Below are 18,567 nucleotides of genomic sequence, written 5' to 3'. Positions count from 1 at the left end.
AATAACAAAAATATTACATGCAGGGGCTAACTTGGCAGCATTTTAAGTCTACAGTAGTCTTTTTAGTAATGTTGCTTTTTACTAAATTATATTGAAAAATAGTTTTTGCAGTGATGTTTCCAAAGGTATCAAAAGTTGAATTTATCTCACCATCTGCCCTGAAACATCATCTTTACCCTTCTGTCTGCTCCCATTATCCCATTTATAATTGAGGCCTTCATTGGTAATGGACATTACCAGCCTGTGGAAATGACCTTAATTCATCTTTTCACCTTTCCAGCCTTATTTCACATTATTTTCACACAGTCCAGTTGGACTGCTTGCTGTTTCCATATCTTGTTCTCCTGTCTCCCATATCAGTAAATTTTAAACACAGAATCCTTCAGCCCTTGTAAGCAGTCTTCTCATACCCAGCCCCATTTCTGCTTACCAGAATCCTTGTTCTCTTTTAAGCATCAGATCGGGTAGAATCTCCTCTATGATGCCACCTCAGTATTGTCTTACTCTAGTGTTTTGCACATAGTAAGCACTTAATACTTTTACTTTTATTCATTCATGCTTTCCCAGATTTCCCCTCCACTTTTCAACTAGAAATAATTATCCTTTCCTTGAATATCATGCATTCTGGCCTGTCGTATACACTTAATCTTTTTCTGACGAGTATATGGATTGTGCATATGATTCATCCCACTCCTCAACGAGAGTATGTTCTTCTTGAGACCAAGGACTTGGTTTTTTTCCACCTGGGAACATCAGGTACTAGCACAATACGGTCCCTTATAGGTAGCTTACCAAATGTTTCTTGAATTGAGCTGGTATTCTAGATATTTTTAGGGCAGGACAGAGAAAACTGCTTAACTCTTGTTTTATATACACCTACCTTTTTCCTGTGCTAGGAAGTCTAACTTTCCCTTTTTATTTGAAGCTTCTCTTTCGAGGCCCAAGTCCCTGCTGGTATCTTCTCCATCCACCAAACTACTGACGTTGGAGGAAGCACAGGCACGAACACAAGCTCAGGTCAATTCTCCAACTGTGCCTGACAACAAATATATCGAAGTGGGAGAAGGGCCTGCTGCACTTCAAGGGAAATTCCACACTATAATTGAGTTCCCTCTTGAAAGGTGAAGTAACTGATTTTCATTCAGGTTTAGATTTTAATCCTATATTTCAATGTTGCAACCAAGGAAAGGTTCCAGAATAGTTTGTTTGCTTGGCTGTGAGTCATACTAGCCAACTCATAGTGAATCCTCAGTTTGGCATGGCACCCAAGAAAACTACTGATCTCTCAGCCTGGGTTAAGAGAGGCCTGGGATCTAGGAACAAGACTGTGATAGTCTGTAATCTGCCCTCAACATATGACACCTAGAGTGGGAGTTAAGTTCAGAACAACATTTTTTAGGAAAGATAACTGGGAACTCATGACATTATGAAGATTGACTGAAGGAAATAAAGATGTTTAGCCTGAAAAGGGGGTGGGGGGAGTAGAGAAAGATATGTTAGTTATCTTCAAGTATTTTCAAGAACTATTCATGGAAGAGGGATTGTATTTGTTCTGCTCAGTCCCAGAGCAGAACTAGCAATGAGTAGAAGCTTTAAAAAGCTATCTTAGCAGGTAGTGGGTTTTCCCTCATTGGAGGACTTGAATCAAAGGTGAATGATCCCTTGTCAGGTATCTTCTAGAGGAGATTCTTGGTCATATATGGGTTGAATTTGACGCCCCTGAGGTCCTTTCCAACTCTGAAATTCTGTGATTGAGTATGTAAAATGTATTTTTTTAATAAGCAGCTTCATGAAATAAAAAATGTTATTAAAAAAGCAGTTTCTACAGGGATAATTAAGAGTTTTCACATTTCCACTGTACATAAGTTGATTTTCTTTCTGATATATATAATTGAAGGATTTTAGTTTTCTTTGTATTTAATGTTGTGGTGGAACAACTTACTTATAGGAGGAAATGCCTGGATACAAGCAGGGACTTGCCTTAGAACAGATTCTAAGGAATGATAAACTTCTTTGTAAGGTCCCTTTCTGCCCCAGAATTTTGTGATTCCATGACATAATTGCAGCAACTTTGCTATCTTTTTCTTCTCAGCATTGGAAAGGAATTCAGAGGTCAATTAGGCTCTACTTAATTTTATTTTTAACTTGAAGCATAATAGATTTGAAAGCTCTTTGATTAAAAGTCCTTATTCTCCCGTTTTAATTTAGATACAGGTTTCAAGTATGACTGTACACATGAAGGGGACAGTCATTTTTAGATTGTGTAGAGCCAATATGTTTTCTTAGGACCAGTATTTTCCATATTTTAGGCTTTCTTCCCTCATTTCAGTTATGTAACTATTATATTTCCTAAACACAAAATCAAACCATGGATTATTTTCTTTACCAAATTATGTCTCATATTTTTGAATCTGTACACTACAATGATTACCTTAAATATCTAGGATGCTAGTTTTTTGTTTTTGTTTGCTTTTTGGAGGGCAGTTGGGATTAAGTGACTTGCCTAAGGTCACATGGCTGGTTTTTGTGTTGTCTGGGGCAGGATTTGAACTCGGGTCCTCCTGACTCCAGGGCCAGTGCACTATTCACTGAGCCACCTAGCCTCCCCTGGGATGCTAGTTTTTTAACTTAGCTAGAATCTCTGACCTTGATCTCACCTCTTTTGCTTTTTTGCCCAATTCTCTTTATTATCCTACCTCCTATTACTGTTTTCTTTGTCTCCTACCTTTGTTTTTCTTTGCCTTCTGTGTCATGGATGGCAGTCAACCTCTTTACTGCTTGCTTTATTGTTAGGAAAGATAGCATGTCACACTATAAACACCCCTCCATTAAAAAAAAATTCTAGTTTTAGATAACTCTTATTAACTTATATGTTAATACCTATGATTTGTAACCTTGTTTGATAGGAACATTATTCTTTGTCACATGTTCTTCTTTATCTTGTCCTATGTATTTATCTCTATTCGTCTATACAGTGAAATTCCCCTTCAAATAAAAGACCTGCTGCCTTCTTTAAAAATCCACATAGTATGAGGAACCTAAATTTTTTGTCTTACCCCAGTATTTCCTATTCCATTTTTTAGATAAAGTCAGATATTGTTAATGTGGAAAAGGAAAGAGCTCTGTGTGAGGCAGTGTGGAAGGAGCATTAGATTTTTAATTAGAAGACTTGGGGTTCTTCTCAACCTCAGTGTCCTCATCTGTAAAATGAGTGTGTTGGACTTAGAATGCTATCAGCATAAAGTTCTATATCTCTTCAGATAACTGATTTGCTTGGTAAATGTTAGCTTTGTGGTATAGGGAAGAATATATAAAACTATTTCCGTGTGACATTTTCCAAATGTCTTAGTTTTCCCTTGTTTCTTACTTTCTTGTAATAACTTGGCCCTTGGGTATCTTAGCATTGATTTCTTCTCTTTATTGTCTTAGGAAAAGACCCCCAAACAAAATGAAGAAATCTCCTGTGGGCAGTTGGCGTTCCTTTTTCAATTTAGGGAAATCATCATCTGTTTCTAAACGGAAACTTCAGCGTAATGAGAGTGAGCCTTCAGAGATGAAAGCAATGGCTCTGAAAGGTGAGTGCCCCCTGCTTGAGCTCACGTCAGAATTTTTTTTCTTTACTCAAGGTATGTAGAGTCTGGTCAGGGCTGTGGCCTGACCACAAGGAGACAGGGCACATGACCCTGGTGGATGTTTTATCAACCAATTAGAATGTTACAAGATGTGTGTTCCCTCCCTCGTCTTGATGTTGACAAATCATGGCCTTCGGTCTAACACAGTTACAATGCATTCTTCACACATCATCTGTCACTCAACCCTCTCTGGACATTGACCCCACAGGAAAGTTATAATTTAACCATGACCCCAGCATTTGCAGCAGATGCATAAAATACCTCCCTCACTCTGCCCCCAGTTCACCTCATGGCTGCAGCAGGCACCCTTCAGTACAACTCCAGGATGAGTGTAAGAGCCCTGTCCAGGGTGGGTGGGTTGCACATCTGTAGATCTCATGGCATTATCTTTCCTTTAAAACTCATCCCTCTTTTGAACTTTTCTATTACTGTTAAGAATACCACCAGTTAGTTTTGTATCTTTACTGTCATCCTTAGTCTACCTATACACATTCATTTACCAGATCTTGTTGTTTCTCTCTGTGTGATGTCTCTGGCCTCTTCTCCCTCCTTACACAACCACCAGTCTAATTCAGACCCTCATCACCTCCCTGTAGACTACTGCAATAGCCTATTTGATCTACATACCTCAAATCTATCCTATATCCAATTTATCCTCCACACAGCTAAAGTGTTCCTAAAGTATGTCTGACCTTGTCACTCCCTTACTCATTTCATTTTGTCTTACACTTTAGTGGAAAATTTTTAAATATAAGTCTGATAATGTACACAATTGTTATTATAATCCTTCATATATATAACTCATAAATAAGTGAATATATACACATTGGAAATAGGTGCTCAGAACCTTTTAACAGATTAGGTGTACACGGTTGTAAAAGTATGGCTGTTTTGCATACACATTCAGTAGTAAGTTATCTCAACATATCACACAATGTGAACCAATTATGTTACATATAGTCAGCGTCTGCTTATATAACTTTTAAAAAATTATTACTTTTAGTTTGCAACATTCAGTTCCACAGGTTTGAGTTCTACCCCCTTCCCCCTGCCACCCCAGCCCTCATGGTGGCATGCAATCTGATATAGATTCTACATATACCTTCACATTAAACATTACTAAAGTTGTAAAGAATTAAAACCAATGGAATGAACAATCAAAAAGAAAAACAAAACAAAAAAGAGAGAGCAAGTAGTTTGCTTCAATTTGCATTCAGACTCCATAATCCTCTGGATGTGGATAGCCTTTTCCATTATTAGTCTTTTGGAATTGTCTCATAGCCTTGCTTTGCCGAGAGGAGCCCAGGCTATCAAAGTCAGTCATCACAGATATAGTGTGTCTGTAATTTTGTACAATGTTTTCTTGGTTCTGCTCCCCCCACTCAGCATCAGTTTATGTAAGTCTCTCCATAGTATTATGAAGTCCGTCTGCTCCTTATTTCTTACAGCATAGTAATATTCATATTCATTTAACATTCATATACTATAACTTGTTTAGCCATTCCCCAGTTGAAGTACATCCCCTTGATTTCCCATCCTTTGCCACCACAAAAAGAGCTGCTATAAATATTTTTGTACATATGGGTCCTCCTCCCACTATAACTTTTTCACATGCATAGAAATGAATAGTGTAATAAATCAAATAGATATGTAGGAAATTGTTTACACAAATTGTATTATGTATAACAATTGTAATTGCATATATATAACTTACAAATGATTTGCATTAGTTTTAATACTTCATATTTTGTAGTGAATGCTATCTTTGTATGTTTTATGTAGACTACCATAGGACATAGCATATCTTTGAATTTTATTGAATGTGATGCCTAATGTGACATTTCATTGCATAGTTATATAGCATTACCTTCCAAGAAATCTACATCTTTGTGACCAAGTGGCTCATTGGTAAGAGTATGTAAATGGATCAGCATAAAAGCACCATTAAAAAAACAACCTTACCAACTGACCTTAGTTAAACATATTCATTTAGGAAGAAGAGAGCACTTTGAAAGTATAATATAGTGTTCAGTTCATCAAATATTTGTTGATTGCATTGTATGTACCATGGTTTGAGAGGGAGGGAAGAAGCAAGAGGCAGGGAGAGAGAGGGAAGAAATACTTTCTGTCCTTAAGAGATATACAACCTTTTAGAAAGATAAAATTTATAGATAATACAAGATAGTATTAGGTAAAGTGCTAAACTGAATATATAATACAGTACCAAATGGGTAGGTATATTGACATTAATTAGCTTGTGATTAATTAGCTATGTGATTAAAAAATGGTGTTCCTTTTCATAACAAATATATAGATAGCGAATAATAAAAACATGATGTGCTTTGGTTTTGATTCTTCAGGGAGCAGGGCAGAAGGAACCCTTCGCTCAGCTAAAAGTGAAGAGTCTCTTACTTCTCTTCATGCAGTTGATGGTAAGGATGAAAGCACCAGTTAATCTACAATACATTCAATTTTTAAAATAAAATAACATTGTCTGTACTTTTAAGTATCTGTTATATCCTTTGAGACAGTCTATTGATGAACATTTAGCCTTTGTCTTATAAGTACTCTGATCTGTTTTTTGTTTGTTAAGATGAAGTTGTTTCATGGTTTGGTGTATTGCCAGTCTTTAATCTTTATTCTTGGGCTGACACATACACAACTTAAGTATTTTACACTTGGTAATAATACCTGATCAAGACTTGCTGCGAAGTAGTATGTTTGTTAAATTTTACTGTATGGAGATAGTGCTATCTATTAAATAATTAAAACTCTACATAAAATAAACAAATTCTAATGAGAATTATAGGTCTAGAAGTTGATTTCAGAGGTCATATAGTCCAAAACCCTAGTTATTTTATTTTTATTTTTTGTAGATGAGGAAGGTAGCTACTGGAGGCAGAAGTTCCAGAGCCTCTGTTGTCCCAACACGAAATCAGTTCCATAAGCTGAAGTTAATATTACTTATCTTTTCTTTGATAATGTTTTGAAGAATTATATACTACTAAAGGTCTATGTTTGGGGAACTCAGAGTTTAAGAGCCAAAATAGTGATTCTAGACCTTTTCTTCTTCTTTTCCCTCCCCCTCCAAAGTAAAAGAACATTTTAGTGACTTCATATTGGAACACTCTTCCAGTCCTAATACATGAGAAAAGGAAAAAAAAAGTTACTTTTCATTGTGTTTATTATATGCATTTCAAAAGAATCATGTACAAAAGTAAATGTATCTTTGTACTTTTTACTTTTCTAATCAGAGTATTCACATTCACTCAACTCCTTACAATTTCCACAATTTGCCTAAGGCAAAGAAGTAAAAGAACTTGCTCAAGGTCACAAATTGAGTCAGTGGTAAAACTAGGAATTGAACCCAGGAGTTTTGTTGCCTTGCTCTTACCTTGTCCATTAAATGCTGTTTCTCCCCCTTTCCTCACTCATCTCACTACAGTTGTTTGGTATTCCACATTTGCTTTTTGGATTATATTCCTTCAACTCTAAGTGGTCTATATGTATTCACTGGCTATTATCAGAAAGAAAGGGGGGACAGTTCCCTCTCCTTTTAGCAAAATCAGTCTACTTGCTAGATGACTACTCCTGATGTTGTGTGACTGGGATATTAATTATTTGATATTATTTATTACCAGGTGACTCTAAACTCTTCCGACCCAGGAGACCCCGGTCTAGCAGTGATGCATTATCTGCCTCTTTTAATGGAGAAATGCTTGGAAACCGCTGTAATTCCTATGATAATCTTCCCCATGACAATGAAAGTGAAGAGGAAGAAGGACTCTTACATATTCCAGCCCTCATGTCCCCTCATTTGGCTGAGGATGTTGACTTAAGCCCACCAGACATTGGAGTAGCCAGCTTGGATTTTGATCCCATGTCATTTCAGTGTAGTCCTCCCAAGGCTGAATCAGAGTGCTTGGAAAGTACTGCCTCCATCTTAGATTCAATGGGATTTCCCAAGGACAAGCCAAGTACTAGTAAAAAGGAAGCAGAGGCAGGGAGTCAGTCTCAGACTCCTGGCAGTACTACCAGCTCTGAACCTGTCTCTCCACTTCAGGAGAAATTAAGTCCATTCTTTACCCTGGACCTAAGCCCAACTGAAGACAAAGCATCCAAGCCATCCTCATTCACAGAGAAGGTTGTTTATGCTTTTTCTCCAAAAATAGGACGGAAATTAAGTAAATCACCCTCTATCAACATATCAGAGCCAATCTCTGTGACTGTTCCCAGTCGGGTGTCAGAAGTCATTGGCACAGTTCCAAACTCAGTCTCACAGAATGCATCTTCCCCAACCTGGAACAAGGGCTTTGGAGAAAGTGACATCGTCAATAGGTCCCCCACTCAGGTAGTAACAATGAGAACGAATGAGACAGATTCCCGAGAAGTGTGCCAACTGGAAGTCCAGCCTCTGGACCAGGTGACTACAGAGGCAGTAGCATTGACAGGGAAGGTGGAACAGGCCATCTCCAGCAGTCAGAGTAAGGCTGTACCTTCTGGACAGGCTCAGACAGGTACTGTTGGTTTTCCTCCATTCTTTCTTTAAGTTCAAAGGGATCTACAATACATTATGCCACCTGTGCCTTTAAAAAAAGGGAAATAAACTTCAGAGGGCGTGCTTTTTCAGGGTTGTGCCAATGACTCGAGCCCTAATAAAACTCCTGAGGGCTGACAGCCCCTCCTCAAGGCCTAAGAGTCCCATTTGTGTCTTTGGACAGTCAAAATTCATGGATAATTTTTGCACAATTTTATAGCTCTTGATTCACGTATAAGACTTTTAGTAACAGTTTGCCAGCACTTATTTGAAGGGACTTTGGGGACCCAAAAACTCGTTTTCTCATTGCTCTTTTTCAAGCCAGAGAAGGCTACCTGTCTTCTCTGCTTTCCGTCTCTGTAGAATCCAAGAGGAAATTGAGACCTCTGGACAATTTGTTTTAGTTTCCTTCTGAACCAGCTGTACTTTCTACAGCTTTTGCATGTGGGACAGAAGATCAAGGATGGCCATTGTGAGATGTGGAAAGCACCTATCTTTTTTTTTTTTATTGGTCAGAGGGGGAATATTTTGCTGTCCATGCAGGATAACATAGACTACCTTTTCACTCTCATTTTTTTTTCCCAATTTCCTACTAGGAGCAGTTGCCCATGACTCCCCTCAGGATCTCGTTCCTGTCAGTTCAGTCTCTCTTATCCCACCACCGCCGCCTCCAAAAAATGCCGCACGTATGTTGGCCTTAGCATTGGCTGAATCTGCACAACAGGCTTCAACTCAGTCATTGAAGAGACCAGGGAATTCTCATGTTGGTTGTCCAAATTATGGAGATACTACAGTGGTGACACCTGAAGATAAACAGTCCAGTTCTTGTATTAGTTTTCCTTTAGATAAGACCTGTTTCCATTCTAGTATGCCATCAGAACAGCTTCACCTCCAAAACACTCCATCTGGAAATTATGACCAGCTTAAGCTGGGTGTAGCAGTGGCTGAGGAGCACTCCAAGTCAGTTCCAGTTGAATCTGGGGAGCAGGCATACCACTCAGTTGATTCATCAGTGAATCAAGCCCATATGACCTGTTTTTCTGGGGACCCAGAAAAGCCTGAAATTCCCATGGCAACATTAGTGGATTCAGACACGACTGATAGTCATGTTGTTTTGCATGAGAATCAAGGGAAGACCAATATCCGAACTGTAACCTTTGGGAACCAAGATGAACCCCATATCCACCTTTCCAGTGGAGACCAGCTTCTTTCCCCTCTGGATATATCTGTAGATAAATCACAACTTTCCTCAGAACCTGAAGAAAAGGTAACCCCACCTTTCAGTTTGCCTATGGACAAAATCCACCCTCCTCCTGGGTCCCCTGTAGACAAAGCCACTCCAGTTCAAACAACTTATATGACAGCTACTCCAGCACCAAGTGAAATAAACACCAGGGAAACTAGCTGGGATATGGTTGGCCAACCTATATGCTCTGCTGACCTTGTCGCCACCCTTCAGCGCACCCATAGAGCTAACCGTCCTCCTATATCCCATTCTTCTCAGAGACCAGCAGAGCAGCAGCTAGTGGTGGGACAGGTACCTGCAGCAACCAGTATAGGACTAAATAATTCCCACAAGGTAAGAAGGGGAGGGAAAGTGATGTGGAATGTACCTTTTCCAAAGGTATGTTTATTGTTAACAGGTGTAATGAGACATTTAGCTCAGGTATGATTGTACACATTTGAATCTTATGGAATGCTTCTGGAAGTATTTTATATTTCAGATTGGAATCTGCTAATTCCTGAATTGAGTGACTTATCAAGCAGCTTGAGTTGGCAGTATTTGGTGGCTAACCTCTCTGTTGGTTTTGCTTTGGGAATGGAGCAAGACCGCATCATTACCAAATCCTTGTAGCTTGATTTTGTCTTCTCCCTTTTCTTCCTAGGCTGTTCAGGTGCTTCACTGAATAGTAACTCAAAGGAAGCATGGTCTGTTGAGTCAAACTGGACTTTAGGTATCAGGGTTTACAAGTTCTTTGTTTATGTCCACCACTGACTGACTGTGACTTTGGGCAAGTCATTTAACCTCTGTGCCTCAATTACAACTACCAAAAAAAATAGAGGATAACAGATTTGTATGTAAATAAGACATTTTATAATTCCTATCCACCAACCACTAGAGAAATGTAAAAAGTCTCATGGAATTAACACTACTAGATACGTTTTTAAAACTTTAACTAGCAGCTTTGATCACAGCCAAGTACTTATCATATTGTATAGGGGGTACTAAAGTTAAAATCTAGGTTATCTTTTATCCTAAGCACTCTAGGTTTCTTACAGTCAGTAGGGAAAGGCCTTGTGGTACAGTGGAAGAGTGATGGGATCAGAGTTGGAAGACCTTGAGTTCAGGTCCTACTTCAACTACTTACTGCACGTATGTCCATGGACAAGACACTTCACCTCTCTGGGCCTCAGTTTCCTTTTCTGTAAAACAAGAGGATTGGACCAGATGACCTTAACAGTTACTTTTATAGTTCTGTGATCCTGTGATCCTATGAATGTGAGCAAAAAGGACCTAGGTTTCTGGTTCACAGAGGAAGGTGCTATTTCTAAAATTGCCATCGATGACTTACCATACTGGCCACATGGCTAGATCTGCCTTCTGAGACCAGAATGAAGCAACTGTAAGGGTAGAGGAGAGTTCTGCCATTGACTTAGACTTCACCTTAGAGAAGCTACTTATTTTTTCTTCCCATGAACTAGTCCAGAATACAGAGTGGTCAGCCACCATTCACAAGTTTCTCCTGATAGTTTGACTACATTATATCTGACAGAAAGTTCTTGGTGTTCAGGATACTTAAGATAAATGTACTGTACATTAATTAGTAATAGAGTAGGAATATATATTTACAGTGGGAAATCAGCAAGGCTAAAGTAATTCTAAAAGTGAAAAAATAATAGCACTCTTAAAACAAAAGCAGCAGCAGATCTTCCTTTTTCCCAACTGCAGAAAAGTCTACTTTGTTTATCTAGGGCTACTAGTGAAGTAGTTCAGGTGAATATGGAATTGTTTGACTCTATATCTTGGCCCATAGAAAGGAGTAAAAAAACCCAAAGTAGAAAACATATTTCTTCTCTCTTAATAGGTTCGTGGAGTACCTTCAGCTCCAGAGAAGCCAGCTGAGCCCAGAGGAGGAGAATCATCTTCCATCTTTACCTGTGAAGGCAGTACAACCACTCGATGTGCCACCTATGCTGCTGCTGTCCCACCAGGCCTTCCCGAAAAGGTCTGGGAGGGTACAAGGGCTCCCCCTCTCCACCTGCGTTCTGGGTCTGTTCCTGTGCACTCCTCCCAAGGCTTCACCCTGCCAGTCCCACCTACAAGGACGCTGGATAGTAAGATTGCTACGGCCATACACTCCAGTAATACAGATGCAGCCAGCACTTCAAATTACCATTCCTTCATCATCGCTTCATCAGCTTCCATGGATGATGCTTTGCCTCCACCACCACCTGTCCCTCAGCCTAAGCATGTCTCTCAGAAAACAACTTACCCTTCTTATATGAGGCCTGATATCACGACTGACTCTGTTGGGGCAGAAAATTGTTTGCATCTTGGCTTGGCTTCAGCCTGTCAGTACCGTCCACAGAGTGTTCCCCCACACCACCATAAACCTGAGCAGCACCAAGTCTATGGTTCCAGATCAGAGACACCAAGTTGCATGGGTCCCCGCTATAATACATATATACCCCCCGGGAAAAATTCATCTGGGTACCATTCCAAGCCATGCAGCCGGGTTGAGTATGTGTCCTCTGTAAGCCCATCCCTTCGGAGTGCTTGTTATCCTGAAGACATTCCTCCATACCCCACTATCCGCAGAGTACAGTCCCTACACGCCCCTCCATCTTCTATGATCCGTTCTGTCCCCATTTCTCGGACAGAAGTACCCCCAGATGATGAGCCATCCTATTGCCCAAGATCCCTTTACCAATATAAGCCATATCAGTCCTCACAGGCCCGTTCAGATTACCATGTCACTCAGCTACAGCCTTACTTTGAGAATGGCAGAGTTCACTACCGGTACAGTCCTTACTCCAGTTCTTCCGGTCCCTATTACAGTTCAGATGGGGCCTTCTATGATGTGGATGCTTATAGCACGGTGCAGTTGAGGCCATTGCATCGTGTGCCCAACCGCGATTTTAGTTTCTACAATCCCAGGCTCCAGGGAAAGAATTTGTACCGTTATCCTGGTTTACCCCCTCGTCCCCAGGGCAACATTGTTGGTTACCTTTCTGGGAATGAACACAATCTTATCAATGTGACTTCAGCTGCTGATGTGAAACACATGTACACTTCATGGGACCTGGAAGACATGGAAAAATACCGCATGCAGTCCATCCGACGGGAAAGCCGTGCACGGCAAAAAGTTAAAGGGCCAGTTATGTCCCAGTATGACAACATGACCCCAGCTGTGCAGGATGACATGGGTGGGATTTATGTCATCCATCTACGGAGCAAATCAGATCCTGGGAAAACTGGACTTCTTTCAGTGGCAGAAGGGAAGGAAGGGAGATATCCCACCAAGGCAGTTACCCCAGAGGGAGATGACCGCTTCTATAAAAAGCATCCTGAGCCAGAGTTAGACAGAGCCCATTACCATGGTGGCTATGGCAATGGGCAGTCAGAGAAACCATCTCTCCCTCTGAAGCAAAGCAGCCTCAGGAACAGAAAAATTCATGACATGAGCTCCAATCCCTCTGAGCACAGGGCACACCAGGAAGTAAGCCATAGGCAGTTATGTGAATCAAAAAATGGGCCTCCTTATCCCCCGGGAAGTGGCCAGTTAGATTATGGGACCAAAGGCATCCCAGACACTTCTGAACCAGTTAGCTACCATCCTGCTGGAGGGAAGTATAGTACAGTAGGCCAGGAGACTTTAAGACTGAACCACAAAGAAGTGAGGCCTTCTGAAGACCTAGAGCGGCCGCGTATTCGGCAGCCCCCTGCCCCAGAGAAACTCTCAAGAGACTGCTATAAGGAAGATGAGCATCCAGTGCAGTCTGTTCCCCCACCTAAGCCAGAGCGGAGTCACAGTCTGAAACTCCATCATACACAAAGCATGGAGAGGGACCCCAGTCTCCTGTACCAGTACCAAACGCATGGCAAACGCCAAAGCAATATGACTGTATTATCTCAGTATGAGAATTTGGATGATTATCACCCCATGCCTCAGCACCAGCGGGGAGGTTTTGGAGGAGGAGGAGGAGGAATGGGTACATTCATACCTCCTGGCTTTCCCCATCCACAAAATAGGACATATGCCACAGCTCTGGGTCAAGGAGCTTTCCTTTCCACAGAGTTGTCTTTGCAGAATCCTGAAACACAGATCCATGCAGAATGAGCCCTGGGAACAATAGAGTTAAAGCAGCCTCTGCTGGACAGTGGACTGTTTTATTTTTTCAATGACCAAAAAGATTAACAAATACACAAAAAATTAAAAAAAAAAACCAAAATATCCCAATAAGAAAAGGAAACAAACTATCATCTTTTCTCCTTATCACTACATCCCCCATCCACAGACTCTGTTGTGAATGTCATTTAAAGGAGGCCTGAATGATTGTGGAGAGCTTCATTTTGAATATATAGCAAAGATATTTTGTCATTGACCAAATTTCACCAGAGAAGGCAAATTTAGAATGAGATTGGGAACTGCTGCTGCTTTTAAGTAAAATTAACATTGTCTCTTTTTCTTGGTACTTAGTATACATAGTATGGAGAAATCTACATTAATTGCTGGTAGGATTTTATTTCTGTTTGGGGTTCCTATTTAACTTCCCCCCAGTAAATACTGAGTGACATTCCCAGAATATCAGGTCATTCTCACCTAATTACCTTCTCTCATCAAGGAGTCAGGTGTACTAAATTAAAGTCAGAAAATTTAGGAAACACAGTTATTAAGAAATTAATTTAAGCGTTTTAAAAGAGAAATTATTTGTCCTGTCAGCCTGAGAATGTTTTAAAAATGTATTATTCTCAGCACCCCATGAAAGCTATTTTTTTTCCACAGTTCTATTAATAACCATGCAAAAATGCAAAAAGGATTTTTCGTTGGAATAACAATGCAACTTCTAAATGAAAGAAGAAAAAAAATCCTCTTTGTTATTGTGTCTTATTTAACATCAGCTGTCAGTTCTTTTAATGTGCGTACTACCATTGAGTTTTTATAAAAGAACTTGGTAAATTATAATTTCTAGTATAAACATTTCATGCCACTGTCATGAAAAATACAGCAGTATGGTTTGGACAAACACAGAGAACATACCCTAATTTACAAATTTGCTTTGTGTTAATTTTTTGTTTCTAAACCAGAGTGCAGGTTACCTGGGAATTCTTAATGTAGGTACCAGTTATTTATGAGAACATGTAAGCTATTATAATAACTACTTAGTACACTGTACCATATCATCCTTCAGTGGAGCTCTGTGCAGTTACCATGTTAAGTACTGAGTAAATACATGTTCTTCGTTTACTATGTATTTAGTGTGATCACTTTTATTGTAATTGTCATTCACACCAGCATTTCAGGTACATCACTTTGTAACTCTGTAGAAATGTTATGTATATTTAGTACCCGAGACTTTGTTTTTATAATAATTCACGTGAATTCCTTATTACAGTAGGAATAAGACAGCTCTTTCCAGCGAAATAGTTTTCTTTTTCTATATTCCCTCTCATCACAGCTATACCAGATTACCAGTGCAGTTGTCTATTTCTAAAAGAATATAGTTTGACATTTCATTATACAAGACTTACTAATGCTTGAGTTTTAGGCATTAACACCTTTAAAATGCTCAATTTGGTGAAGACAGTCAGAGAATCTCTTTCAATTAGTGGATGAGAATTTTTCTGACTTTTTTTTTTTTAACTCAGAGTGAGTTTCAGTGAAAAAAGAAAAAGCAAACAAGTGTTCATGAGGCTAAAATCATGCTGCTATCATTGCTGTGAAACCACAAATACTAGGGCTCACATCATTTCATCTTTGATCTAGAATGTCACGTCATTGCTATTTTCAGTGATTAACAGAAGATTTAACTATCATGTCATAAAAGAATCCTTTTTTTTTTTTTTTTTTTAGTAACCAACCATCTCTAAAGTTTTTTTTTGATCTCTCAGCTTTGGTCATAGCTACTTCAACAGCAGTGGTCTAAATATTCATTTAGGGGTGTGTCTACAGTAGAAATTGGGAAGCAACTGATTTTTTTTTTTTTGCACGTAATTGGCCTGTGGAAGTTCATATAGTTTAACTAAATGCACAGATCCAATTAGTAGAGGGGGAAAAAAAATCATTCCCTTCATGATAATCAATAAGCATTTATTAAGCACCAGCAATGTCCCAGGCACAAATAGGTACTGGGAATATACATTCAAAGAATGAAACAATCCCTATGCTCAAAGTATATTCTAACAATAAGAAATTTAATAGCATACTCCCACATGACTTGAAGTATTTGATGTGTCTACAGTCAGCTGGATTTCAGTTTCCAGCGATAAGAATTTCTTAACCCTGGCTATCCCTAGACTATCATCAGATCAATAGAGCAACTCAGTTGACTCATTGGCTAAACCAAATTGATAGCTCATCAGTAGTTTGATGATTGGAGGGGAGGGAAGAGCGGGGTAGGGGGACTATTACAAAGTAGGTTTGCATGATTAGTAGTAATTGTATGCCCTTGGAGGAAATGATTGAAGAAAAAGCCTGCTTAATCAATCTTATTTTTTATGTATGCACATTTTTCACCCCTGAGTCATAAAGCTGGGAAAGACAAAATGCTAAAGTTTTTCCTTGGAGAAATTCCTAACTAGAAGTCCACAGGTAAACAGCTTGATAAAGATAATGGCTCAAAGTAACATTAAATTGATCAAAACTATGAACTCTGGACAGAGTCTACAGTTGTTTTCTCTAATGCAGACACAGCCTTAATTATGTATTCAGTTATTTGAAGAACTTTGCATGGTCTCTTTCTTGTTAATACTATGGGGTAGAAATTGGATGGCAAATCACTGTGAGCCAAGTTTACCTCAGCATAAGTCACCATGAGTGTGACTTCACAAACCTAGAAATGGCATTGAAGTTTATATTTTTAATTTTGACATGGGGCATCGTCATCGACAAAAATGGAGCTGCCTTATGCATTGAACCCATCATCTAGTTGTTTTATTCTTTTACTAAATTGCTAGTATTTTATCCTTTTGGCTAAATTTGTGGTCTACTCCATTTGATTTGGCTAACATTTTCTCAGACTGTGCAGAATTTTCAAACAGTCTCAAAGGTGCCATTTTGTTTTTAGTTCCTTTCATCTGAGCCTAATTTCATCTTGTGTTTGGTTTCCTTTTAAACATGCAAGTTCCCTGAGATTGTCCTGAGAATGCTCCACGCATCTCTCCCCTTATCCCTCCATATTTCCTATAAAAGCAAAATATTTTGTGAAAAAAGTTAGGGTCAGGTTGGAAATACACAGATAACAGAAAATGTGCTTCTTTGAAGAGGGAACACTTTGTATGACTTGAAAGGGTGGGGAAGAAAGAGCAAGATATTTCATCTTTTGGGTGGCAGTTTGGTATAGTTTAGCCAGCTTAAAATGCATCATTCCCCTTTCGTTACAGAAGGAACAAGTAGATCCACCCTTTGCATCCTTCTGTATGCCCACCCCTATCTATTGCTCATCCCATTAGTATGTTGGCAAAGCTTTGTCTCAGAAACACGTGTAAGGAAATAATAGTGAAAGTAAAAGAATGTTTGAAAATTATTTCAGAAAGGATTAGAGGCATGTGATTTTTAGTCCTGAGTGCTACAGGAGTGTCAGGTATGATAAATTTTAACTGTGTGCATGAAAATGCCAGTGCATAAGGTGGGCATGGGGGAGGGAAAGAAACCCTCTCTCCCCCAATAGCTGGTTTGTATTTTTATGGTCAAAGAATGAGATAAGGTTGTTTTGCAGTTTATGTTATACAGTAGAAAACTTAATTCTTCAACCATGACCCGCATGATAAAAGTGTCCTAGAAAGTTCTGAATCACACTTCTGAGTTCTTTTAACTTTAATTTATATAATGTCTTATTTTTATGTTTTAATATTTTTGTGAACTGGTGTAAAATATATATGCTGAGAAGCTCATGTATTTTTTGTAAATAATTTTGTGGCTTATTCTTTGCCCCATATGTAAATATTTAGATTACCATTTTCTTCCAACCTTGTATAAGGCTGACGTGGGGTTCTGGTTTTGGTTTGGGGGAGGGGTTTTTGTACTGTTATGGGAAAATCCAGATTGAGATGTCTTGTGGTTTAAATCAAATGTCCCACTGAGGTCAATTCAAATATACAAGTCAACAGAAATAATTCAGGTTAAAACAGACATCTTTGTGTCTATGTGTGTTTATTTCTCTAAACGTTAAAAGACAGGAAAAATGCGCTGGGAGGAACTGAAGTTAGATAAGGACTTTGGGGGCTAGAAAGAAATGTGTTAAATTACCCAGTTGAGCGTTTTAAATTGTGTGACTTTAGCCACCATCTTTACCCTTAAGCCCAAATACTGGGGTAACTTCATAATTCCTGAGGCTTCTTGAACCCTGCTGGGATTTTAGAGTGGACTTAGGAATTCTACAACTATCTCAGAGAGTCTTTGCTTGAATTGGTATGGCTTCCAGTCTTGGGATTTTCTAGTTGATTGAATGTTTGGGGGTTCTGTGCTCCAGTTGCTCCAAAGAGGGCCTTAGAAATTCTGTTAGTCCAGGTTTCTGGAGTGTACCCCAAAGGAACTCATAGTCTCATGAGGGATGTGGTCTTGTAATGAGTCATTTAGGGTTCCAACCCAAACATCCCAAAAGTTATTTGGGATATGAGTGCCTGTAAAGGTGCTGTGAGTTCAACCCCTAGTGGCAAAATGCCTAGTTCATTATGACTAATGAAACTTCACTGGGCCCCAGCCTTATTTCTGTCAAGCCTAAGCATGTCCTTACTTCAGCTAGTATTACTTCTTCCTACACCACATACTCAGTATTATTCCTCCCAATGCTAAATTTCCCTCAGAATAGACACTTCTTTCCTATGGTGAGTAAGTTGCTTTGGAAGTTCTCAGCCTGGACACACCTTTCAGATTTTGCAAGTCTCATGCAAATCCAAACTGCCTTTGAACTGGCCCAGCTCTTAGAAGCTTTGAATATAGGGAGTCTCAGGAAATATAATACAGTATCACAGTGGCCTGTCTGTTCAAAGTGCCTCGTATGTCATAGAGGTAGAGAGGTTTGCTGCTACATTGAATGGCCTCGGACAACGTACTCTATGATTCACCCACCTATAAAGCCCCCAATTTCCTTTGCTATCAGCTGACACTTCTAATTAGTGTCCCTGCCTGCTGTTGCCCCTAATTTTCCACTTCTAATCTATAACTATTTCAAAAA

General features: G+C 39.3%; 1 protein-coding gene and 1 long non-coding RNA gene across 8 annotated transcripts in view; one reads left to right on the top strand and one right to left on the bottom strand.

Annotated features, from left to right (window-relative positions):
* Window positions 1–17,522, top strand: part of ARHGAP32 (Rho GTPase activating protein 32) — a 423,257-nt gene extending 405,735 nt beyond the window's left edge. For 5 of the 7 annotated variants that reach the window (XM_069079883.1, XM_069079882.1, XM_069079885.1 and 2 more), the window contains 6 exons: window positions 926–1,121; window positions 3,430–3,575; window positions 5,993–6,064; window positions 7,274–8,149; window positions 8,766–9,748; window positions 11,256–17,522. In XM_069079883.1, the coding sequence (XP_068935984.1) occupies window positions 926–1,121; window positions 3,430–3,575; window positions 5,993–6,064; window positions 7,274–8,149; window positions 8,766–9,748; window positions 11,256–13,511 (4,529 nt within the window). In that variant the 3' untranslated portion in view covers window positions 13,512–17,522. The remainder of the gene's footprint in view (window positions 1–925; window positions 1,122–3,429; window positions 3,576–5,992; window positions 6,065–7,273; window positions 8,150–8,765; window positions 9,749–11,255) is intronic. The other 2 variants (XM_069079886.1, XM_069079887.1) reach the window with 2 other exon arrangements.
* The window catches only part of LOC138154881 (uncharacterized), a 335,411-nt gene that overhangs the window by 53,210 nt on the left and 263,634 nt on the right, over window positions 1–18,567 (bottom strand). The window lies entirely within an intron of this gene.

Source organism: Petaurus breviceps, unplaced genomic scaffold (assembly GCF_028583685.1).
Source record: "Petaurus breviceps papuanus isolate PSGF00001 unplaced genomic scaffold, PetGlider_PUasm1.0 91133, whole genome shotgun sequence".
Taxonomy (NCBI): Eukaryota; Metazoa; Chordata; class Mammalia; order Diprotodontia; family Petauridae; genus Petaurus; species Petaurus breviceps.
The sequence above is the reverse complement of the archived record's forward strand: the minus strand, read 5'-3'. Positions and strand labels throughout refer to the sequence as shown.